This window comes from Actinia tenebrosa, unplaced genomic scaffold (assembly GCF_029948245.1).
Source record: "Actinia tenebrosa isolate PJP-AT-01 unplaced genomic scaffold, QUT_ActTen_1.0 PGA_scaffold2__45_contigs__length_23673736, whole genome shotgun sequence".
Lineage (NCBI taxonomy): Eukaryota > Metazoa > Cnidaria > Anthozoa > Actiniaria > Actiniidae > Actinia > Actinia tenebrosa.
Window position 1 is genome coordinate 5,903,103 of NW_028292579.1, and position 24,647 is coordinate 5,927,749.

Below are 24,647 nucleotides of genomic sequence, written 5' to 3' on the forward strand. Positions count from 1 at the left end.
CATCCATCCATCCACCCACCCATCCATTCACCCACCCATCCATCCATCCATTCATTTAAATAAAAATAACAAAGATACCCAAAGTGGTGCTATAAAAAAGTGGTATACTTTATTACCACTATATCAGTAGTTGATAAAAAAGATAAACTGATAAGTAAAAAAATACAGTTGCACTTAATTTTCAGTTTTGAATATTTCTTTATCTGTTTACGAGATTCGTTTCTCGCACAAGTCTATATTTAGTTTTGAGCTATGTTGGTGCTTTTAATTATTTTTCCAGATCAGAAAAGATAAACGAAGAATCTATAATGATGATCAAAGCTTAATCAAAGGCTCTTGGGGATATCTACTGGTAGTCATTTATGAAGACGTTTTTACTCTGGGAAAATTTATTCACAGCTTAATGATTAATGAATGAATGAAATTAACAATATGAGAAACGCGTTAACTATATCTGCAGGGGGAATTAATCTTTGATCGCAAAGTACCATAGGATGTGAATTAAGTACCTAGATCTTGCGAGACGAGTGGCTACTGGATGGCAAAAGTATTCGGACTTTCCTTATTTTAAAAAAGCTATTTGTGGGATTACTAACGCCATATCCACACGAAGATACGAAGCATTTAAAAGATTGTTTGCCACCCAGCACAGCCTTCCCCAGGGCACCTTTGGCTGAATTGATCGCGTTTGTCGGTCCTAAAAGGAGGTTCCCCTAGCAGGTTAACAATTGTATACAGCGATTCACAACAATTAAATGAAGTAATATGAAAAAAATGTCAATAAAGTCGAAAATTATGGGGCAACGAGTTGAGACGTTACGAAATGTAAATTGGTTGTTTGTTAACAACACCTTGCAACAACACTGAATTAAGTAATATGTTAAAAAATAAAAATATCAAATTTTCAAAATTTTTGGGGACGACGTCCTAACAAGTTATGAAATGTTGGTTGACAATCGTTTAAAGCAATTTGCAAAACTACTGAAAAAAGATGGCGAAAAAAATTATATATGATTAACAAGTTAAAAATTATAGGACAACGTCTTAAATGTCCTGATAAACGTCCCGACAATTGAACCAACATTTGACCAATGTTTGGTGGCAGAGGCAGAGTGGAAAAACTGGAATGACAAATGATCCCAACATTCATCCAACATCAAAAAATTACCTCCCACCATCGCTGGCAGATCATGACAAATGGCCCAAGCATTTGACCCAACAAATGTAGGGACTTAAGAAGTCATGAATGTTGGTTAGATGGCTGAAAATTGTTCATAGTAATTTCCAAAACGAATAGAGGAAAAACTAAGGCAAATAAGTAAATATATTGACTTGAAATGTTGGTTATTTGGCAATTTTTCAGTGCAATTTGCAATTTGCCAAACGACGAAGGCTGGGAATAATATAGCGAACTAAGTAAATATATAAACAGCCGAATTTTATGGGGCAGCCAATGCCAGTGCAGTTTTTTATAGTAGACAATATGAAAAATGTTTTTAAATTTCCCCACCAGTCTTGATATTTCCTTTGTTTTTTCGAACTCATTCAATATTTTATTCTCTTGCTATCAAGATCAGTTGTCGAACAAGACCACAAAACCAAAAATGACGGTAAATTACTATGATATATGAAGTACTTATACACACAAAAGACTTGGACATTATAACTGTCAATCAAGTGAAACTCATTGAGAAAAATCCCGACGCTTTCAAGACTCGACTTTTTGGCATCTTCAATAGTTCGAAACAAAAAAATAATAAAATTTTGAGATTAAATTTTGAAGAGTCTTATTTACACCTGAAAAATTTATTAATTCACTTCCAAAGTAGCAATATCTTATTTTTGCTTTATATTAATATTTAGAAATAATTCAAGTTAATTAAAACAGATATGAAAAATTCTATAAGCTAAATAAAAATTGTTTTCTTAAATTGTTTTTTGTGTCCAAATCTTTATTTTTCATCAGTTAGTCAAGCCAATAATTATCATTATATATTACGACAAAACTGAAAAAATGAAGAAGAAAAAAACAAAAAAGTGAGTAATTTTGGAACGTATTGAAGGTAATGTTTGGAAGGCTTTATAAGTTTTTCTAGTGTGTAAGATTAAGTCTTTCTCCCAAACTGAAATACGAAAACACGTTTATTAAAACGTAATAACACATCCTCTCATACCGTTAAAAATTTAACATCTTTACACCAGAGGCAAAAACGAATCTTCGCTTATTTTATCTTATCTTATCTACCAGTTTTTTATTCAATTAAAACTGAGACGTATGTTTACATCTGTATGCTTGCAAAAATTCGCATCGCGTCGTATCTTCGTCTATTGCAAATTAATATCTTTTTTTTGTTGTTGTTGTTGTAGGAGAAAAATCCTTGGTGGCCGAATACAATAGTTGATATTGAATTGGTTAATGTATTTTGTATTTTTGCGGGACAGCTGCTTCATGGACTAAGATTTTCGCCTTTCATTGATTATTCATAGATTTACTATAGCCCAAGCTGCTGGTTTGAAGCCGAAAATAAATGTACTGCATATCTTACCGACGCGAATTTTCTGTTATTTTACGATAAAAATGACTGCAGATCATAAAGTATTTGCTAGACGCTAGACGCTTCAAATTCAACGTCAACTGTCAAAATCCATCGGTCTTTCGCACTTATTTACATAATGAAAGAAAATAAGATAAATTTGCATTTTGCAGCTTTTATCTTGACCAATTTCGCACCAAGTTACCAAAGTCTGTATATGTTGTCACACGACAATGGCTTGTGCGTGAAATTTTATTCGATTTTTGAGGACAAGAGGTGATGATTTTGGAGATAAATGACGCAATGAGGGAGAAAGTGGAAGACTGTGGATATATTTCACGAAGTCCTTATTCATTTACTCCGTCGGTTTGAAACAAACCGAACTTACACCTGTTGGAGATTTGCATAACGCGCTCTTAATACGCAAGCGCAAGGTTAGATAATAATAAACACAAGAGCCACGGCCGGCTTCGGAGAAGATTATTCAATTCTAAGGACTACAGAGAGCACTATGGCAGAAAGAGGACTCACCAGCCGAAAAATCACATCTCGAGACTTTGTGAAGATATTCAATTCTTTTGATACCGATGGTGAGAAAAGAATTATTGCATAATATACCAAATGCAAGGAACTTTGAAATATAACGCATAATAACTGCCTGATAATCAAACTGTTCTCCGCGATCACAGTGTTAAATATCGTGTATAATAATGGAAGATTGATCAGCTACTGCTGTAAAATCCGAACAAATTTATTTAATCTTTCTTTTCTATTATATTTTATAGGAAATGGATACATTGAGAAAAAGGAATTGGATGAATTTCTAAAAGTCATGTACGAGGAAAAGCAGGGAAAGGTACGAGTTTTAAGTTTTATATATCGTATTTTCAAATCTATCCTTCGCTGTGGAAGACTATAACTTCCATCAAAACCACATCTTGCAAAACTTTGAAAGTTAACTCCTAGATCTATTGTTATTGTATCGTTTTGAAATTTAAATGATGAAATTGTTTGTACAAAATGACGAAGGCTAAACTGTCGGTTGATCAACTTTGCTCGCAAGCCCGAGGGATCAATGAACTAAATACTTAGGACTGACATTCATGAGTTATATGGGGGAAAAACCAGTGTTTTCCTTCTCTGTTATCAAGTCTAAATGCCGAACGGATGTGAAGACGCATGAAGATGCCTCAAAAGGACACAACGCCTTGTCAAAAACAACAACTTTGAATTGGCTACATTCAATAGAATTTCAATTGCGATCTTAATTGGAAAAATATGATATTTTTGAACAGCACGAGATTAGTTCAAGCTCTGGGGCGTGCTGCTTCGGTTGGCTAATAAGCCACACGCTTGCAGAAACAAGGAAAAACTAAAGAAATACAAAAAAGGGAATATTCCACTAGCTCTTTCTCATTTTTTCTTACGATTGTTCAACCAGACGCGTTCAATATCTCTGTTTCTAACAACACAGCTTTTATGGTAATTACTGTTGGAGATTTGCATGACATACAAAAGGGTCTATTTTCTTATTGAAAAAGCGATTAAAAAACAAGCGCAAGAAAAGCAATAACAAGGCAAAAGCCTGAGTTACTTAAACACCAGTTAAAATTCTCAATCGACAAATGATATTTACTTACTTTAGTATTTACTGTGCTATCACTAAGGCCGCATTAAAAAACCAAAAACAAACATACGGTTATTGCTCAAGAAGCCTCAGAAGAAATTTTGAAAACCGTTCCTGGAAATGTCCTGCGTTCACGTGCTTTGCTCAAGAGGATGGCGGCAATATTAGAGGTCGTTCTCACTTCAACCTGTCTTTAATGACTTGAAAAATAGTCTTTTGACTCAACAGAAGGCAAGTCGAACTTTCCCTACGTAAACTATTAAAAACTCACCCAGAAACAACTGTAAATTGAGTTCATAGCGCACGAAACCACAAACTTGCTGTAAATCAACATCATTTTCCTGGAGAAATTTTGGTCTAAGTAGAAAAATATACCGTTTAGGTTTGAACATGGTATTTTTACATAGGTGATGTTTTTGGACAAGTTATAATGCTTGTCATCTACTTATAAGTAATTTCTGCTAATAAACCGGAACGACGTAATAACTCAACCCAATACAAGTCTTTTTGGAAACTTCAGGTCTCTCCATTGATATTCGATGGTTTTCTCCGGATTCTCCGGTATTCCTTGACCGCAAAACATCACACGCTAAATTCCAATTTAATGTGTGAGTTAGCTGTGCCATGACTTTGGTCAGCACTGAGGGTAGGATGTTTTCCCTAGAGCAATACACCTGATATTTTCTTTCTGAAGAAATTCCCTGCAAATATTATTTTTGGATGTACAGATTAATTAATAGTCTTTTCATCTTTTTTCACAAAGCACCAATTCAGCAAATGTGTTTAAAAAGCTGTAATCGGTTTTTATCTAATGAGAAAAAAATATCACAGGCGAAAAAAAGTAGTTTATCTTCCGTTCGTTGAATGTTGCAAAACACTCGATCTTAAGATCAAAATGGATCGCGTTGAAAAGGTTCTCATGATCTCGCTGTGAAAACAAACAAACAAAATGATTAATGTATCATTCATGAGCTCCTCTCGATGGCTATTGAAACTTAATATTTAAATCTCGTTAGCAAGTGTTTAAGATCAAACAACTGGCTTTGCGGCGAGGAAACACGAACGCGGAACACGAAACATCTAGCTTCTTAAATCATGAGAATAGTAAATGAATTTCTTCCAATGAAATAAAAATGAGTAATGTGGACTGATTACAACAAAAACTGGTTGCCGCCAAGAAGCTGGGCGTTAAACTACGGGCTCATAATAATGTAAATTCCTTGATAAAACACAGTATATTTAAGAGAACATTAAGTCCACTCTTGACCAGGAAACATTGTATTTCTTATAAACTCAGTAAGTGTATGTATTGCTAAACGCTAAAACAATTTTTCAGTTGAATGTTAGAGGAAATATTTCTCAACTAATTTCTTAGGTCTTTTCAGTGTTTGTATCTTAAGCCTTGTAATATCTTTTTTTTTTTTTTTTTCACCGCCCTGATCTGGTTTACACAGATGAGCTGGCGCATGCGCAGACGTACTAGCACTATTTTTGTCCTTTCAATTTCCTTGAGCGGTACTGGCCATATTGTTATTTAAAAAATCCATTACGAGTAAAAGGAATCCAGAAAATGTTTGAAATGGGACGTCTAGGCGCCTAAACTCAAAATATATTCAGTGATCAAATCCAAATTTGTAGCTTTTCTCGTGGCATTTTGTAATTATGGCAAAGCTACACTAAATGAGTCGAGCTGGTCAAAGAAAATGATACAGAAAAATTACTGCAAACGACGAATAGAACAATACCAGTGTTAAATAATAAATAATTTTAAACTTAAACTATCTTGACTCCATGTAGCCTCGGGTAATCATTTGGAATTTTAAATGAATTGTGTAACTATTTGTGGTCTTCCTTAGCACGGAACTAACTAAGTGTACAGCCCGTTTTTAAATTTAGTATATCAACATATATCAATGGCTGGCTTGAAAATACGGACAAAAATAAATCATTTTGTAAACCAAGACTTTCTTGGAAAAAAGTGAAAATAGAATGAAAAATTATCGTCTTGTTGGTATTTCAAAACTAGTACTATATGAAATGATGGTTTTACCAAAAAAGGTCGCGTTTATAAATCAAACTTGGATATGAAATGAAATATATTTTTCTACAATTCAACTAGTCAATTTGATTTTACAGAAAAAGGGCTGAACACTGATGCAATAATTAAACGAGAGATGAAATTAGCCACATTTTTTCAATTAGGGTATTTTTGAGGCTCAAAATAATAAAAAATTATGAAGACGTAACAACTAGAAGGTAAAGAGTCGGAAACGGTACCGGGGCAAAAAGGCGGGAAAATACTAATCCGACAAATCGCACGCGCTCGAAACGCCTACTTGTACATATTTCTAGAAGATACCGGTTTTTAAGACAAATTAGTCGTTGAAGATAAAAGAAGCGTTTTACCATGAATGTTCCGGCAATACTTAGTTAGTGAATAGGTATTACAACTCTCTCCTGCACTAATAACATCCTGTTTCTTAAGACTAAACAAAATGTCGGAGTTTTCTTACCAAAATAATTTTTAAATTTAGCAACACTTTCATGACAGTTACTTCGAAATTCGAAAACAATTAAATAAATAGAACTATGAGAGTAGTCAAAACAAATGACCAGAATGTCGAAATCAAATTCTCATTCTTATTCTCATTATTAATCATCATCATCATGCATCAGCTTTATTATTTATACATATAATCGTTGAATGGTGTCCTTCAGTAGCATTGTGTGAGTCTTAGTTGATTTCGAATGGGGCCTTTACAATATTGTAAATAATAATCATTTATTTTATTATTTATCACGACTGTTATATTTATCATAATTATAATAATCATCTATGTTTATTTTAGTATTTGCTTTTAGTGGGGTAGCAATTTAAATTCATAGATAAATATTTTTAAATCAGTCGTATATCCTCAATACAATATTATTCATCATTAAATCATAATCAGTTATCAAGTCGTTTAGTCTTTGATCATATTTTTTCCTTTTCCTTCCCTTTCTTTTCTTTCCTTTTCTTTATTCTCCTTTCCGTTCCTTCCTTTGCTTTGTTTGTTTCTCTTTGCTTTGCTTTCCGTTCCGTTCCTTTCCTTTCCGTTCCGTTCCGTTCCGTTCCTCTCCTCTCCTCTCCTCTCCTCTCCTCTCCTCTCCTCTCCTCTCCTCTCCTCTCCTCTCCTCTCCTCTCCTCTCCTCTCCTCTCCTCTCCTCTTCTCTCCTTTCCTTTCAGTTTAATTCCTTTTATTTCAGGCACGTTTCTTTCCTTAATCGCATTATTTTTTCATAGAAGCCATCACCACCAGAGTTGGAATCATTTAAACAAGAGGTGTTGTCCCAGTACGACGAAAACCACGATGGAAGATTCCAGATGCAAGAAGTAAGTATAGCTGGATCAATTCCTCCCTTCGTCCACTTATCGTTTTTTATTACTCCTTATGATTTCCTCATTCATATCATATGTAATATGTATTATCCATAACTTCATTATACAGCTATTTCAAAAAGGGTTGGTGAATGTTTTATTACATGTTGCATGTCGAAAGTTTCTTGCCAAGCTTGAAATGTATTATATTATAAATTTCATTGTAATTATCCTAAATAACGTCAGCACAGAAGAAAATATACCTGAAATTATGCAGACTAAGTAAAAGAAATTTAATATCGTTTTGGACTTTCGGGCTTGGTATGCAACAAAAGCTTCACTGTATGAAATAGCTGTATCTCCGTCTGTTATTCCAGGGCCGTAACCAGGGGGGAGCACAGGGTGCACGTGCACGTCCATCTGCATATTGTAGCATCTTTATGAATCACTCACCCATTATTCCTTTTTATCTTTTGGTTCTGCTTTCTTTTTCTTTGGTTCTGCTATCTATTTTTTATTTTTTGTCCCCCCTTTTTTTTCTTTTCTTTTTTTTTTTTTGGTTCTGCAAATCATCGCCTGTGCACCTCCCTGCAAGATCCCTGGTTACGCCCCTGCATTCCCTAGTCAAAGAGTATTATTTCTTTGTTTAACGGTTGCGCATGAGATGAAACATGAATATGGATACTACTAAAACAAAAAATATTATTCTCAAGAGAACGACGCGTGGTTTTATTTATCCATCTCACTTCACTTCACAAATGAGAAGTAAACGATAAATAAAAGCTAACGCGCACAATATAATTTCAAACTATGACGAACATACCATCGTAATCCCTGAATTTTTTTCTGGTAAAAGGAACATTCACTTCATATTTACATCTTTTTTTATTTTTTTATTTTTTGTAAGTTTGTTTGAATCATTATCCAACACTGATTTTTGTGCGTTTTTTTTTTTTTAGCTTCAGAAAATCTTAGATGTGGAAGAAAGCTTGTTGGGCAAGTACAAGCTGAAGGAAGGCCCCATTACTAGTGTTGATTTCATCAAGGTAAACAATCATGTATTGCAGTTTATACACAAAATGGACCTTTCTTAAAATCGTCTTGAATTCAAGGCTAACATGGAAATACAAAACAAATGCCACAAATTCCATCCAGAAAAAGTGTGATTTCTTTTGCATTTTCACGTCAGCCTTGCATCCACGATACTTTTGAGAAGGGTCCATAGAGATGAGGTATACCTAAACGTATTGAGAAATAATATAGTTATCCTTTATCCTTTGGTGACATACAAATTCGATATCAAACATATATTAAAAGCCTCAGTATAAGCCTACAAGCCTACAATAGATCCCTTGCAGCACGTCGAAATAAGATGCAGTTGAGAACATAACAATATATTTCCAATTTTCAGGAGAATGCAAGGGGTGTGTTCACGAGTTGTAAACATTACATACATCTTTGCTAAATAAAAACTCTCGTCCTGCAAAAAGCATTTAACTGTTCACAACATGCCGTAAAACTGCTATGTCATTAAAGACAATAGCCATTAAACTAGATGAATCTGTTTCTGTTGTACTAGATCTGGACTCACTATGATGTGGATAAGAGTGGTTTCCTTGAACAAGACGAGTTAGAGGTAAATTAATAATAATAATGCCGAACAGCTTTGCTGGACTTAACATTTCCGGAAAAACATCTTAGAAATAAAAATAAAAATAAAACAATCTTCATTTACCTGTTGAGAACATCCACTCACTGGTGTAAGGGGAGGGAAGATACGTGACCCCTTAAATGTTTGGTAATTAATTGATTGTAACTATGGTAACAATTAATCCTATCTCATTTATCGATAGCTATCATATCTTGATACAAGTATAATATATAAGCAAAAATTAACTGCTACATTTAAAACTTTTATCAGCCTCCCATGACAGTATGAAAAGAAGCAAAAACATAAATATAAGTAACCTATATATTGATCTAAAAACTAAATAAATTATAGTAATAATAGAAATATGAACTACGAAAAGCTAAGAAGAAAAAAAGAAAACCAAATAGCTAAAGTATTAATAAGATTTAATAAGTTTAATAATTATAAATTTTTAATAAATTTATTATTTTTCAAATTTTGTATCAAAAGGATTGACGTTTCTTTGTTTTGATTCTAAAGGGATTTTTCTACGAAATGCTGCAACCCTATAACCAAAACGTCCAGCCCCAGCAAGTGAAGGAGCTTGTGAGCTCATACGTGAGTATTATTTTCTCTTTTGCAACTTAAGAGATTGTTACACAAAATCAATTGCCTCAAAGAGCTTTTTATTGCTGTATAAAAGAATTATGAAAATGTTTCCTGTGGAGTACCCCATTCCCGAGAATGGGACCACTTTTACAAAGTTTAATAACACCTATATATGTTCAAGTCCTCAAAGACATTAATATTTCGGTTATGGCTAGATAATCATTCAACTGACTACTGTGGAGTTCCTCAATTCCCAGTAATGGGACCACGTTTATATCAAAATGCGTGCAAGTTTGACATTATAAGATTTGGCGTAAAGTTTTCCCATTTCAGCCCAAGTGCCACTCCCAGCAATGGTTGTATTTCTTCGTTTAACGGTTGCGCATGAGATAACACATGAATATGGATATTCTTAGAAAAATGACGTGGTATAAAATGGGAAAAAAATACGCCTAAGCTAGGGGTCTATCATAACAATTAATTAATTATTAATTAATTCTCTCATTGATAAATTCAATTTTTTCTAAAGATTGAGCTGTATGATTCAAACAAAGATGGCAAGTTTGAACTCAGTGAGCTAGCAAGGTACGAATGTAAACAAATATAGAACTTTATAACTTTAAATTTCGATCTATTATCATATTCATGTTTAAAATTTTATCATTTCTTCAAATATCGTTTTTTGCAGATTCATTCACGTTGAAGATAACTTTATCGAGCAGTTCAGGGTATATATACATTGTATCCTTATTCCGCGTTCGTTCGTTCGTTCGTTTGCTGCAAGAATTTCTTTTTTCCTTTTGTGCGTTCCTTTTCTTCAATTCGTTTATGTTTGCTTATTTTATTACTTTGTGGTAAAAAATACTCTATGGAAAATTAAAAAATTATCAACTTAGGAATTATTAAAATTCATTAATTTAAAAATATCAAATTCTTCTATTTTAATTTCGATTTGGTCGTTCGCGCGTTGGCTGTGACGTGACTTTGATCAGCCCAGACATAGTATGCTCCAAGGCATCGATAAAATTTGAACCTTTTATTTAAGAACTTGAAGGTCTTAAGAAAGATTTATGGAAGGGTAAAGAGATTAATTTAGGACCCAAGTACTCTAGTCGGTGACTAGAACTAAAAAATACCAAACTTACTTGTAGAACAGAAAGATCCTCAAAATTAGTCAGAAGCTAATAATAAACATTTCTTTCGGCAGGGTAAAAGCGAGCTGTCAAAAGAAGACTTTAACAAACTTTTCAATCACTACGATGATGTAAGTAATCAAGTGTTTCAAATGGAAGTCAATATTAAAATTATTGCACGAAGTAAGGGGTAACAATAGACCAAATTCAAAACTCTCACCGATGTGAGGCTTAAGTTGTGAACAAAGGGATCTGGCGTGACTCAAAGTAATCTGGCGTGATTCAAAAGTCACGAATCACGCCAGATTCCTTTGATCACAACTTAAGGCTCCAATAGGTGCAAGTTTTGAATTTGGTCTATCGTATAATTTTCTGCAGGATAATAGTGGTGAGATCGAAGGCGATGAAATAACTGCTCTGCTAAGGGATATCCTTCTGCAGCAAAACAAAAACCAGGTACGTTTTCTTCTATACATAAGGAAATAACAATTAGGACATGCAGGAGTTCGATAATATGATCATTACTTAACACATACATGACGTTGTGTATTATGATGTCATACGCGGTAAAATAGATGACGTCACATGTTGTGCATTATGGCAAATATGTCAAATGTAAAATATTATGTCACATCTTGTAAAATATGCATGTCACACGTTTATATGATGACTACACATTTTTTGCATGCATACATACTTTGCACTATGGTGTCAGTGTTGCATGATATGACGTCACATGCTTTTCACTATGATGTCATATTTTATAAAATATGATGTCACTTCTCATAACATATAGAGGCTTTGTACCATCACATGATGGCATGCAGCCATGAAAGGAGGCAGGAACAATTGAATCTGGTCTAGTCTGATTTAAATGAGAAAGAATTCACTTTCTCTGGGGGGAAAATGCTCTATTGTTGTGCCTCCTGTCATTGCTGCCATCACGTGATGGTGCAAAGCCTCTATTCTGCGCTATGGTGTCACAGTGTTGCGACACATGCTTTTCATTATGATGTCACATTTTGTAAAATATGATGAAGGCATTACGATGTCACATGTCAGAAAATTATAATGTGCACGATATAAAATGTTCCGACCGCTATGTAATTAATCCTGATACTAATTTCGTTCACAGGAAATAACCCAAGCGGACCTGGAGGGGATTAGGACACAAATTCTTGAAATGTTTGACACCAATAAGGATGGCAAACTGTCTAGGGATGAGATGAGTCTTTTGTTCTCTTGCAAATAGGATAACTAGTCATAACTAGTGATATGGACCATCTTCTAATTTAGATATTAGCCCAATAATCCTATTATTTATAACAAGTTATTATGCTATTTATAGCTTTTCACATTTTGACCCAAACGCATCCATAATGCTTTGCGTGGTTTTTAATAAATGTTAGATCGAAAACAAAGCATTCTGGATTAGCTTGTGTCATGACGTTACGTCAACGTCGCTTTCTATGTAAAGTCGCATATCCGCACATGCGTAAAAGATACTATACAAAGCATCCTGGCTCAGCTGGTCATGACGTCAAATTGACGTCACTTGCTTGCTCTTGTCACTTGCTTCGTTACGACGCATGTGCGGACATGCTTAAGTCTCAAGAAAATAAGAATATTTCAAGCAAAGCTACCATCAGAGCTTAAGGTTAGTATCGCTAAGTTTGTTTCTGGCAGTATTCAAATATTATAAAATTCTTTATATTCATATTTGTCTAGTTTTTCTCTTTTTTTAGTATTGCAATAATAAGTACAATGTACAATTTTAAATAATAACAAAAATCAAGAAACACGGTAATGCTCTTTAATCTACGTCCAGGGGTAGAGAATCATATTCCTGTCCTTGGAATACCAGCCTACCCTAGTGTTATACTCAGTAACAATAGACGAGGAATAAAGACGTTACAAACAAAAAGACTTGTCTTTTCTTTATAACTAAAATATTTAGTAAAGAGTTGTCATGTTAGTAATCCGCTTTTCTTTTAAAGACTGGAAAAAAAATGGATGAAATTGGAAAAATCGAAAAAAAATTAAATGGTTTTTAGGATTATTTTATGCGCGCAAACATACAGATAGAGAACGATGGTCAGAGCGTGTAAGGTAAAACGAATGTTTAGATAGAAAAACGTGACATTTTATTTAACTATATTAATGTGCTAAGTAGGGACACACAACAGACAATTTACCGATCCCTTGTTTATTGTCCTCCCTAGTTACTGTTGCTACGTCGGACAAGCTAAAATGTATTTTTGATATACAGCATGGAGCAGACACCCATTGCTGAAAATCGCCCGTCTTTGAATCAATGTATTCTAAAGGAACATTAAGGTGACTGCCTACTTTTGGAAATTGATTTAAACTTTTTTTAAAACTTCGATTTTCCGAATTGGAATTTAAGGTAGCTCCATATAGTTAATTTTTACCGCGAGGGAAATGGGAACGAGTTTTATGATGGCGCGAGCTTTTAAAGCCACGAAAAACAAAATAAAGATGGCGGTGCGCCAAGCAGTTTCAAAAAATGTCGCAAAATTACTTTTCAAAACATGCTGGAATAAAAGAACACTGCAAATAATCCAAAAAAAATGTCCAAACAATTACATCAGTGCCTTTTAACGACTCAAGTGAAGCTCAAAACAAGTTCAATTTTAATATTTCGTGCATTATCGATGAGCCTGCGAGTGGTAATTCCACGAGAAATTCAGCAATATCATGGATGGTCGGTGGGTTTGTATTAGCACAAATGTTTACCTCGCTCGCTCAGTTTCGCACATGCGCAAATACGGATCTTGTAGAAATTTTATTTTGATGACGTAATTGACTAATTTTTGTGCGCGATTTTTGAAATTAAAAATCTCGGAAATTTGGCGGTAAAATGTCTTCAAATTTTTACAGTGTTTTTTCGATATCAAAAGCAATCAGCTTGCAAAATATTTAGCGAGTTCTAACGACAGAATGTTTTTGCGTTTTTGCGTTGAAATTGCGTTAAATCTAAGGTTCTGTCGTTGGGATACTTAAGTCGCGGTGTCAAATGATGAAATAAGTAGTATGATTTCACTTAACATATTTAGAAAAAAATTCACCGCGAAAAACTCGAGCTTTAATTTTTTTTATTACAAAAAAGCCTCAATTAAGACTAACGTTACGTTGCTATGGCGACCCGTCATGTGATATTTTTTTGTAAAAACTGAAACCTTGATTTACTAATATTAGTACAATGCGCAAAAAAGGGTCAACACATACTTTGTTTTTTTTTTTAATACAGCAATATGTAACATGTACCTCAAAAGCCTTTTAACTATATGGAGCTACCTTAATGCTGATTCCAAATCTGGAAAGAAAAATAGGGTGTCCCGAGCTCGTTTTCGAGATAGTCAGCATTTAATGGAAGCCTACGCACGAGCTTTTGGAGTAAAAATTGCGCCACCGGAAGTGATAAGAAAAAAATTAAGATTCATAAGATAATAGTTATTTGCAGACTATGTGATTGCACTAATGAAGGCTAGTCAATCATTCTACAATAATACATGGATATTTTCGACAAAAATACAAAAAAATACATTGATTTGTCATATTTTGTAGTTTCGGTGCCCTTAAAAAATCCCTACAAAAATCTATTTTTTCATTTGTTACTGATTTAAACTTTTTCTAAAATGTTGATAAAACCGAGATTTTTAGGAGTTTTTTCAAATGAGCTATTAAAAAATAGAGAGTCCCGTGCAAAATTTGAGGGTTTTGCTCTGTTGAAGCTCAAAACGCGTATGGTTCTTCAATAAAATCTTGTAGATTTTTCAGCGGTTTTTGAGCGCGCGCTCATCGTGGGCTCAATTCGAACCTTCAAAAGTAGGCAGCCACCTTAAGAAAAAAAAGTGATAGCTACTAAAAAATCTTATGAATTCGAGTTTGTTGGTCGGAAATTCTGTATTCCATTGGGAAAACTACCCATTGTTTGAGTGGACACTCCAGCCAGGATCGGTCTACTGAGGACCTTCCTTGTTAAATGTTGGATAAAGACTCTTGGTCTGGCATTGTCAATTCCAACTCGCGCCCGATCACAGGATGATGATGATTAATTATTTTCAGTGACTCACTCTTAAAGTACACCTAACCCCCGATACAATTCTTTCAGTATTGATCCTACATAAAGTGAATAGTTGAATGGTGAAATACTTCTTTATTTGAATGTTGCGTCTTTAAGTTATGAAGGTTTATACTTGACATTACGTTGCTGACTGTGACGTCACCCCAGGCTTTTGAGAGTATTTGTTTTAATTTTTGATACTAAACACTAGCCATTATGAGACATCAGATTTACAATAAACATTGTAGAAACCTTAAGTATAACCTTAAGTATGATTCTTTTTAAAAACTTTTTGTATGAACCAGTCAAAATTTGTATATTTAATGAAGCCTGGGGTGACGTCACAGTCATTAACATATTGGAAGTATAAACCTTCATAACTTAAAGATGCAACATTCAAATGAAGAAATATTTCACCATTCAACTATTCACTTTATGTAGAATCAATGTTAAAAGTATTGTATCAGGGGTTAGGTGCACTTTAAAGGGTGCTCTACACTCTTGACCTATTTGTCTTTTCTGTACCTTATGCAGTTGAAAATTACTGAACCATCCTCGAAAAGTACCCTCCCCTTCCATTCTCTTAATTTTGAAAGAAGAGAAAACAATCAAAAAGGAAAATTAAATTCACCTTTTTTTATTAAACAGGTTTTAGCTGTACGTTTATAAGTGTTCTTAATGTATTATAGAATAGCACAATTCATGTGGTTTCTTTTAAGTTACATTCTGGTAATCGTATGGCTATCAACTTTTTTTTTAAAAAAGGCTAAGGGTTTTAAAAAGATCAATTAAAAAGATATCTATACATGTTTACACAAATGACAGGGTAACACTAACAAACTACGGATAAAGATCTTCAGCTACATAAATACATGAACACGAAATAGCATGTGGTAATTTGTTAGAAAACTACAGTTTTACCGCCAAACATTGGAAAATCTTCAAATTATCAAGTCAAACTTTGCTAGACAAAATGTCTTATTTTCGACAAATGAACTTGTTAGTGAGGACATTAAAGCCTTGTTTTCGCTACAAAACATAAACAAATGTGCGAACGAATACGCGAGCAAAAATTAGTTCATTTTCACTTTGAGGCAAGCACTAGCGCAAACATAATCGCAAGCACAAGTACCATTATTTTCTTACCTTTACGCTTGAGCTTGCGTCGCAATGACAATTAAACCGTAGACAATAGCATTCGTAATGGTAATCATTAAACCAATGACTAATCAAATTTAGATAAACTTCAAGTGCTATTGTTAGACTAGCATGTTTTACCAGCTATTGACATGCTTACTGAAGACTAAATAGGTACCATTGAATCATTGAATCGATTCATGAAATCCCAGGGATCATGATCGTCAAAGTCTACTTCTAGACCAGTGTAGTGTTGCTAGCTATGGAGCATCTTATTGGTGACCACAATGGTACCAATGAGCCCCTAGATCGACCAATGAAATCCAAGGGATCATAATCTTCATCAAAGCCATTCCTAGATCCGTATAGTGTTTCTAGCTATGGAGCATCTTATTGGTGACCACAATGGTACCAATGAACCCCTAGATCGACCAATGAATTCCTAGGGATCATAATCTTTATGAAAGTCATCCCTAGATCCGTATAGTGTTTCTAGCTATGGAGCATCTTATTGGTGACCACAATGGTACCAATGAACCCCTAGATCGACCAATGAAATCCCAGGTATCACAATCTTTATGAAGGCCATTCCTAGATCAGTATAGTGTTGCTAGCTATGGAGCATCTTATTGGTGACCACAATGGTACCAATGAACCCCTAGATCGACCAATGAAATCCTAGGGATCACAATCTTTATGAAGGCCATTCCTAGATCAGTATAGTGTTGCTAGCTATGGAGCATCTTATTGGTGACCTACAATGGTACCAATGAACCATTGGATCAACCAATGAACACGAAGGGTTCTTAATTCTTTGGATGAGTATATTCAGGTTACTAGCTATGGACGTTCTTATTAATGACCATATTATAAATTGGTAAATCAATTGTGACCAAACATATTCATTTGCTGATTATTTTGAATCAACCAATAAAATCCAGGTAAATTACAAACTTCAAACCACAGGATGATCGAACTGTCGAAGTATGAAGATCCTTATAGACCAATATCCAAGCAACGATGAATTTCAACCAACGGACCTTAGCATACACATGACATGACATGACCTACCGTGTCGTAAACCAACAGAAACTGCTCTCACTTTCGTCTTCTTCTGAGTCACTTAGAATAATTGGTTTGATTTTACCTTGTGATGTGTTAGTGTGCTGTGTTGTATTCTTCTGTTTATTGGCGAGGTCAGAACATTTATTGTTGTTCGTAGTTGGTACCTGATGAGAAAACCAGGGAGAATAATTTCAAAAATTTCAATAAATAAACGAAGGGATAGTTGGATGAACAGAGGGACGGATGCATGGACGCACGGATATCTGAAAAGGAAGGAACGTGAAGAAGTATGTAATGCATGGTAGATGCACGGACGGACGGATGGACGAACGAAAAGATGGATGGGAAGAGGAATGGGCGGAAAGATAACTTGGAGGAAGGATGAATAGACGGATGAATGGAACATGAAAGGGCAGTTGGGATGGGAAAGATAGACGGAGAAAGAAATAAGAAAGAAATGAGCAACCCATAATATTTATAAAATAGGTTAAAAAGCGAATGGCAGTAGGTAATAGACGATAAGAGATAGGTCATTTCAAGTTCCATTCTTGTCAATAACACAGAGGTTAATGTTGATGTATTTAGTGTTGTTTATAGTCGACGAAGCGATTTTAAAAAACTCGATTGGCATTCGTGTTTAGATGTATGCCAAAAGTTCCTTTTGGCCGTGCAATCGCCAAACACCGATCTCCAATCACCGTTTGCTTCTCAACCTTTCTTGAAATGGATGTATCGCAAAATATAAATCTTCAAAGATCTTTTCAATATGTACCTGGTATGAGGGCAACGATACAAACTTGGGAGAAGCGGAGAGTTCTTGTTCCTCTGACATGTAAAACTCTTCCATGGCCTTTTCAGTGTTTATAAATTTCAGGTTAGCCACCCCTGTTTCGATAGACCGACGCACCTGCAGGGAAAAAAACCTGAGTCATCAAATAATATTACATTAATGATGTTTGTTTCCGCGACAACCTTTGACATTATTCATAACAATTTTGACACTTCTTGGGTGTCAATAGAGGCTTTGCACCATTACGTGATGGCAGCCATGACATGAGGCACAACAATAGAGTCTTTTTCCGTAGGAAACTGAATTCTTTCTCATGTAAATCACAACCGTTAAACTCTAGGTAATGACAAGTGGTCTGATATGGGAAAACATTTCGTCCAAGGTAAAGAGGTCTATTAGCTTAGGGATAATGTTTTCCTATTTCAGTTATATCAGACCCAGTGTCATCCCATTGCGTGCACGATTCTTTGATTTGAATCGGCATTCACATGTCGCTTGAAGCGATATTGATAAAGAAAGATATAATACTCAAAAAAATAACGTACCGTTTTCGTTTCACGTGGTGGACTGGGTAATAAAATGGGACTTGAAAGCAAATCGTTAATTTTGCTCTCCTGAAAAATAAATGCTCTGTTTAGTATTGACGTCTGATTCTTGTCACTGTACAAGAAGGCATGCAAAGAGCAAAGTATAAAGTTCGGAAAATGGAGAAAGGATGGCAGCTTTGGCTAAAAGTAATAAGACAAAATCATTTACTTTTTTACAAGATCTACAGAAGATTACGGTGCCGAGTTTAATATTGAGTTGGAGGACGGGGGAGACTGGACAGCTACTGACCAGACTGGATAGAGTTTCTGTCCGGTTTCAAATCACTCCTCCCACTTTATGAAACTCGCCAATGTATATTGGCCATTCCAAGCTGTAGAGGGGAAAACTGGGTCAAATAAATAATAAATGATGAGAGAATTAACAGTGGATTCCAGCTGGTTTTTTCCCGGGTTCTCCGTTTTTCGTCCCTCTGTAAAACTTAATTTCTAAATTCCAATTAGAATTTAAGTGGACGAAGTCCTGCTCTGTAGAAATGCAAATAATTGATCCCATTTATTGTTTATTTTTATATATCCAATACCGGCTCCCCTTTCCGAAGTGAAAGGTTCATAGTATAAGGTAAAGCTAATAGACCGTATTTGTCGTCGGAGCAATGTATTTTTACAGACTAAAGAGTATCATTTCTAAGAGTATCATTTTTTTGTTTAACAGTTGCACGTAAAGGCTAAGAACCTTTAATATTTATACAACTTAAAGACCCATTGCCACTTACCGTGATGCACCGCGGTCACAGATGAATTTCGTGGTCCATGAAATTCAAAGATTCACATATATTGAATAATAACGTCATATTAAATCCTTTTCCGACATAGCACTAAGGCACAATAATGATTCTTTTACATTCTTTTAAGAGTTTATTCAAAAGGTTAGAATCGTTTTTTCAGTGGTGACACGATTCAAAATGTAAACAAATTGTGATGCATCACGGTAAGTGGCAATGGGTCTTTAAAAGCAGAATCGCATTCTCAAGGGTATGACACGTGGTCTGAAATGGGGAAACATTGCACCAAGACAAATTAGGTCTATTAAAAAAGAAAGCGATGTTCAAATAAACAGTTACAGCACGAGTTAAGCATGCATAATTTAATACCTGAGAAGAATCGTTATCTGAATTTTCGCTTGAAGTAAACTCAAGGACTAGAGGATCTTGTTGGGAATACAACACGTGGTCACAGCTATACTCTGTAAAGGCCTGGAAACTAGCATCCGCATTCAGCACCTGTAGAATCATTACATATACAGTCAATGTCATTAACGTAGTGCACCGAAAAAAGACATTTACACATTTAGACATTTAGACATTTAGACTAAAAGAAATATCACGTGTTTCCTCGAACATTCTGGCATAAAACAAACGCTGAAGTACAATTCTCCATCTTAAATCCTCACTAAATGGTCGGGGCATTCTGGATTTTCGATTCACGAGTTGACTGATTTTACATTTAAAGTTCAGGTTCACTTCAGTCTAAATGTGTAAATGTGTAAATGTCTTTTTTCGGTGGACAACGTTAATAACATTGACTGTATATATAAATTATGGTTTTACATTAGTGGGAATTCATAGTCATTCAATCAACACTAGAATAATGTAACCTCAGCGAGTCTCTAAAGGATCGAGCAGTTGTACGTGGCAACAATATCTCAAATACTTTATTTTAATATATTTATTTTAATGTGCGACTACTGAAAACAGTAGACAGCTAAAACCAATCAAAATGTAGAAAAAAAGAATAAATTCCAACTTAGGGTAGTTGAGCCAATCAATGCACGAGAACGATAATTTGACCTTAATGTTACGTGTAATCAACTAGATAGCTTAGATAACTAGACAATATATGTTGCAAGGCTATTAATTACTCCTGGTTTCTGATTGGCTCCACTACCAAAAGTTGGACAGGATGCATAGCCTTTATTTTCGCTGTTCAAATAGTAAAAGATTGATAACATTGAACAGAATACTTACTCTTACATTATTGTCCTTATTCTTTATAGTATTCAAGCAAGTTGTTGATACTGAAAGATGCAATCATCATCATTAGCCAACTAATATGGTCCGACAAGGCGACATCACGATCACTGCACGACACGTCACGACACGACACGTCCGTAGCACTAGTTTTTCACATTCATAACAAATTTGCTCTTTGAAAACCGCAATGCCCGAAGTGACTAACCTTGAGCTGAAGCAGTCGACGGCGCGGAGATTGTCAGTAGCTTCTTCGCAGCTCTAGTTTCATCATCTTCTTGTGCACGCTTTCTTTTCAAATTCCCTTCACCTGGTACAAGTGCTGCTACATCACTTGATGTCCCTGATGGTAAAGCATGCGTCTTCATGGCAACAGCTTTATTACCATCATGAGCACCTTTAATTCAAATTGATCAGGAGTAGATCAAATTAGCTGGGACGTAATATTTTTCCAGACCACGTGTCATTCTTTCGATAATAAGATTCTTCGTTGGAGTTGTATCTATATCCATGTGTCTTCTCAAGCGCAACCATTAAACAAAGAAATGCTACTCTAGGGGAAAACACGTGGTTTGGAATGGGGAAATATTATGCCTGAGCTAAATTCATCTATGCCATTACCTTTGTCCAAGTCAGCCGGTATTGCAATATTTTTATGGATGTCCATGGCAACAGTGGTGATGGAGGTACAGTCTTACGGCTAGTAGCTCACTTCGTTTCTGTCTGTCTTTTATCTTTTATTCTCTGTCTATTTTTATCCTTCCTCTCCTACAGATATACATCAAATACTCCACTTTGACTCCACTTCCTTACCTGTATCTTCCGCAAGTGACATCAAGTTTACGTCGGGTCCTAGTTCAACTTGTACCAATCCTTCTCGAGGTCGCTTCTTACAGTTATTATATTTAGCTTTGTAAAACGTTGAACATGGAATAGCACATGATCCACCTTCTATCACGGGAGTTGTTGAAGTGACGCGCTGCACCTGGGGAGGGGATTTTCCTTCTTCCAAATTATTTACACCTTGCGAGCCCGGCAAGAAAGTGTTCTCTTTTTCCGCAGGTGAAATCAAAGCTTTCCCAAGTTCTGAATCCGTTAAAGTAAACTGCAGCGATTTTTCTCGTCCTTTAACACTAACGTTCTGCGTTTCCCGACCTTTTAATGGTGATTTCGAGGTCTGCTTTGATTGGCTACGTGCTTTTGAGACGTCATCCTTAGAGCCATTATTTGCCTGCTTTTGAATGCATCGAAGGATATTCTGTTTTGCAGCAGTTTTAGGAGAGCTGGAGATATTGTTGCCGGCACTGTCATCGCTGCCCATAATAAGGTCATTGCAAACCTTGTTATTTGACTGTTTTATACATTGCAAGACACTGTCTTTCGCGACTGTAGTAGGAGAACGTACGAATTCTTCACTTTCATCGCTGCATAGAATAATTTCCTTATCATCCCCAGTAATGGAAGAACCCTGTGAATCGTCATCGTTATCATTTGGAGCATCACCATCATTTAGGCGCTGTTTTTTGTCAAGATTTTGTCGCCACAGCACATCACTGTCACAACTTGCCAAGCGAGAAGCATGCTCTTCACGACCCCGATGCCGCATTGCATCATTCGTTGAGCTCCTCTGAACGTTACTATCAACCACAGTTTGTAGTATATTACCATTTGGATGCTGCATCTTGGCACTAAAATCATTGGGTGAACCCTTTGGGACATTCCCACTATCAACAAACTTTACTGCATCACCAAGCAGACGTTGCATAGTATCATCATAACGGCCAACTTCAACATCATGGCCAGCACCACCCGACGACACCTTGGATTTTGGATCTTCTTGGAGCACTTCAGTGGCAGAAGAGGACAACGTTCTCAAAATTTGCAGTGGGTCTTGGAATGTCATCAACTGACTATCGTCCTCCTGCTGAGTACAAGGAACGATATCATCATCTGTTGGATCATTATGGTACGGAGAGGCAATACCTTGACTTGTATCTAGACTTCCTTCAAAGTCATGTCTGGTCATGTAAAGTATGCTCTTACCAAATGTTACATGTTTCTTCGTTGCAGTGAGCTTTTCTGCTTCTCCTGGGTGATCCTGTGTTTCTTCTGCTCTGAGGGTTTGGGTTTTGTCAGCTGACGGTGATGTCGGTCGAGCAGTGCTCGTAAATACCGGATTAAACCCACCAGGGGTGAGGTCAGATATAGAGGTATTCTTCAAGATGGAGAAAGATTCATCGCTTTTCTGTTCTAAAGAAGAACTTCCATCAGACGTGGAATTTCGCATCAAGCCTTCTACACTACAAGACTGGGAAGAGCTTTCTTTATCATCAGCAACAGTGGTAAACAATCCCCCTTTGTTACAATTATGTGTTACCATACAACTTTTCTTGCTCAATTCTTGATTTTCCTTTCCGGTCACAGCTTCATCAAGCACAGAAAATGTTGCCTCAAACATTTGTACCTTCGTACTTTCAATGTGCGTTCCTCCTTTTCTCCGCCATTTTTCTTTCTCTTCTGTTTTTCTTTGCCTTTGAAAAGCTTCAACAGACACAGAATATGATTCCTCATATTCCATCTTTGTGTCCTTCATATTTATATCCAACTCTTGTTCTTTCGTCATATTCAAGGGTTGACTTAGCTCTTGTTCCCATACTTGATTAGTTCTAACTAGGACATCAACTCCTCTTCTCTCAATTTCTAATACACACTGACTATTAAAAGTGGCATCACGACCACCTCGATCAGTTCCTACGATGCTGTCACTCTGCTGAACTGAGCTATTTTCTTTTGAGGTTAAGCTTTCATCACTAGTAGTCAATACATTAACTCCTCTTCTCTCAACTTCTAATACGCACTGATTATTAAAAGTGGCATCACAACCATCGCGATCAGTTCCTACGATGCTGTCACTCTGCTGAACTGATGTATTTTCCTTTGAGGTTTGGTTTTCATCACTAGTCAATGCATGTTGGCTATTAATAGTATTTTTAGCGCCCATTCCTTTCATTACATCACTTTCTGCAACTACCACGCACCCGTTCATTAATGGTGGCAAGTTTCTATTACCAGGTATCCCCACACCTTGTATTTCCTCTACTGAGCATTCTGTACGACCATCATCAACTATTCCTGGAAAATAACTAGATTTTCCAAATTCAGATACCACTTTTGAACCACTAGAAAAACCTCCTGAACGATTTTTATTCAGTTCGTGGGACTCGAGGTCTGCGAACAGTTTGCCTGTGACTTCATCTTCTTTCTTATCATTTTGGAAGCTTTTTGGTGGCTCGATTTCCATCCTCATTGTCACCTGAATGGCAAGATTCTTTACTAATACTGACAACTTTCTTAACAGTCCTATTCCTGCCATCATCTGTGAAATCCTCAAAAACTATTTCAAGCTTATCACCCGCCGTAAGATCTTCCACACCCTTGTTTCCTGTGTCGTCCAACTCTCTTTCTTCAAGATATTGAGACTGCGAGAACTCCAACCAGAACCGAGAGAACTCAGCCTTTTCTTTAGAAGTTGAGTTACCCCGTGGGAAACTGTCTTCTTTTTGGGGTCTCAAACCACTTTCCTCGCAATTTTCCATTTGCTTGCCAGACAATGAAGAATCGCGGAAAGAGGCCTCCGCCTTACTACATCGACCCAACCAATCATTTCTCATCTTCATTTGGTTAGCGAGAGCCAGCTCTATCGATGAAAGCTTTACTTGCTTGTCTTTGCTTGTAGCTTTGTTCCATTCTTCATCCTCTTCGTCCTCTCTTACAACATATTCAACAGAATCTCTCTTTCTGGCGTTGGACGTACAGGCAAAAGGATCTGACTGTTGCTCTAAGTTTTCTAGTACATCTAGAAGAGTTCCATAAGCACTTAATGGAGGTTGAACGGTTAATTCTGACGCACTATTTTCTTCCAATTGTCCTGGTACAATAGATGCAGGACTTCCCTTAGACAACGAGTACCCCTCATGAAGATATTGATAATTCTCATCAATATCCATATCAGTTTCGCTCATTCTTTTATCCTTTTTATTTTTGTTATTTGTTGTGATTTTATTTCCCAGAGTAGAGACGCTACCCTTTAAGCGACTCGACA

General features: G+C 35.9%; 2 protein-coding genes across 3 annotated transcripts; one reads left to right on the forward strand and one right to left on the reverse strand.

The window, feature by feature from the left end:
- Positions 1-2,837: 2,837 nt before the first annotated feature.
- LOC116306424 (calbindin-32) lies at positions 2,838-12,815 on the forward strand. Of its 2 annotated transcripts, none has more exons than XM_031716489.2 (11): positions 2,838-3,124; positions 3,320-3,390; positions 7,448-7,534; positions 8,479-8,565; positions 9,099-9,155; positions 9,690-9,767; positions 10,288-10,343; positions 10,447-10,486; positions 10,966-11,022; positions 11,270-11,347; positions 12,027-12,815. In XM_031716489.2, exons 1-11 carry the CDS (start codon positions 3,046-3,048, stop codon positions 12,141-12,143), a joined length of 807 nt encoding a protein of 268 aa, XP_031572349.1. In that variant the 5' UTR covers positions 2,838-3,045; the 3' UTR covers positions 12,144-12,815. The 2 variants fall into 2 exon arrangements, with proteins under 2 accessions (XP_031572349.1, XP_031572348.1); XM_031716488.2 differs by having other exon boundaries at positions 2,843-3,124; positions 7,445-7,534.
- A 2,896-nt stretch (positions 12,816-15,711) lies between these two features.
- On the reverse strand, positions 15,712-24,057 carry LOC116299064 (uncharacterized). Its single transcript, XM_031707697.2, has 7 exons — positions 21,359-24,057; positions 20,754-20,942; positions 20,543-20,592; positions 19,670-19,798; positions 18,516-18,584; positions 17,953-18,087; positions 15,712-17,344 (listed from the first exon to the last, which is right to left on the reverse strand). Exons 1-7 carry the CDS (start codon positions 23,919-23,921, stop codon positions 17,183-17,185), a joined length of 3,297 nt encoding a protein of 1,098 aa, XP_031563557.2. The 5' UTR covers positions 23,922-24,057; the 3' UTR covers positions 15,712-17,182.
- Between the last annotated feature and the right edge of the window lie 590 nt (positions 24,058-24,647).

Coding starts and splice junctions, on each gene's coding strand:
- LOC116306424 (XM_031716488.2), top strand. CDS start 3,046: ATGGCAGAAAGAGGACTCACCAGCCGAAAAATCACATCTCGAGACTTT. Junction 8,566..9,098: donor CTAGTGTTGATTTCATCAAG/GTAAACAATCAT, acceptor CTGTTGTACTAG/ATCTGGACTCACTATGATGT. Junction 10,344..10,446: donor GAACTCAGTGAGCTAGCAAG/GTACGAATGTAA, acceptor CGTTTTTTGCAG/ATTCATTCACGTTGAAGATA.
- LOC116299064 (XM_031707697.2), bottom strand. CDS start 23,921: ATGATGGCAGGAATAGGACTGTTAAGAAAGTTGTCAGTATTAGTAAAG. Junction 19,799..20,542: donor ATAAGGACAATAATGTAAGA/GTAAGTATTCTG, acceptor ATGATTCTACAG/GTGCTGAATGCGGATGCTAG. Junction 18,585..19,669: donor CAGATAACGATTCTTCTCAG/GTATTAAATTAT, acceptor TTTATTTTTCAG/GAGAGCAAAATTAACGATTT.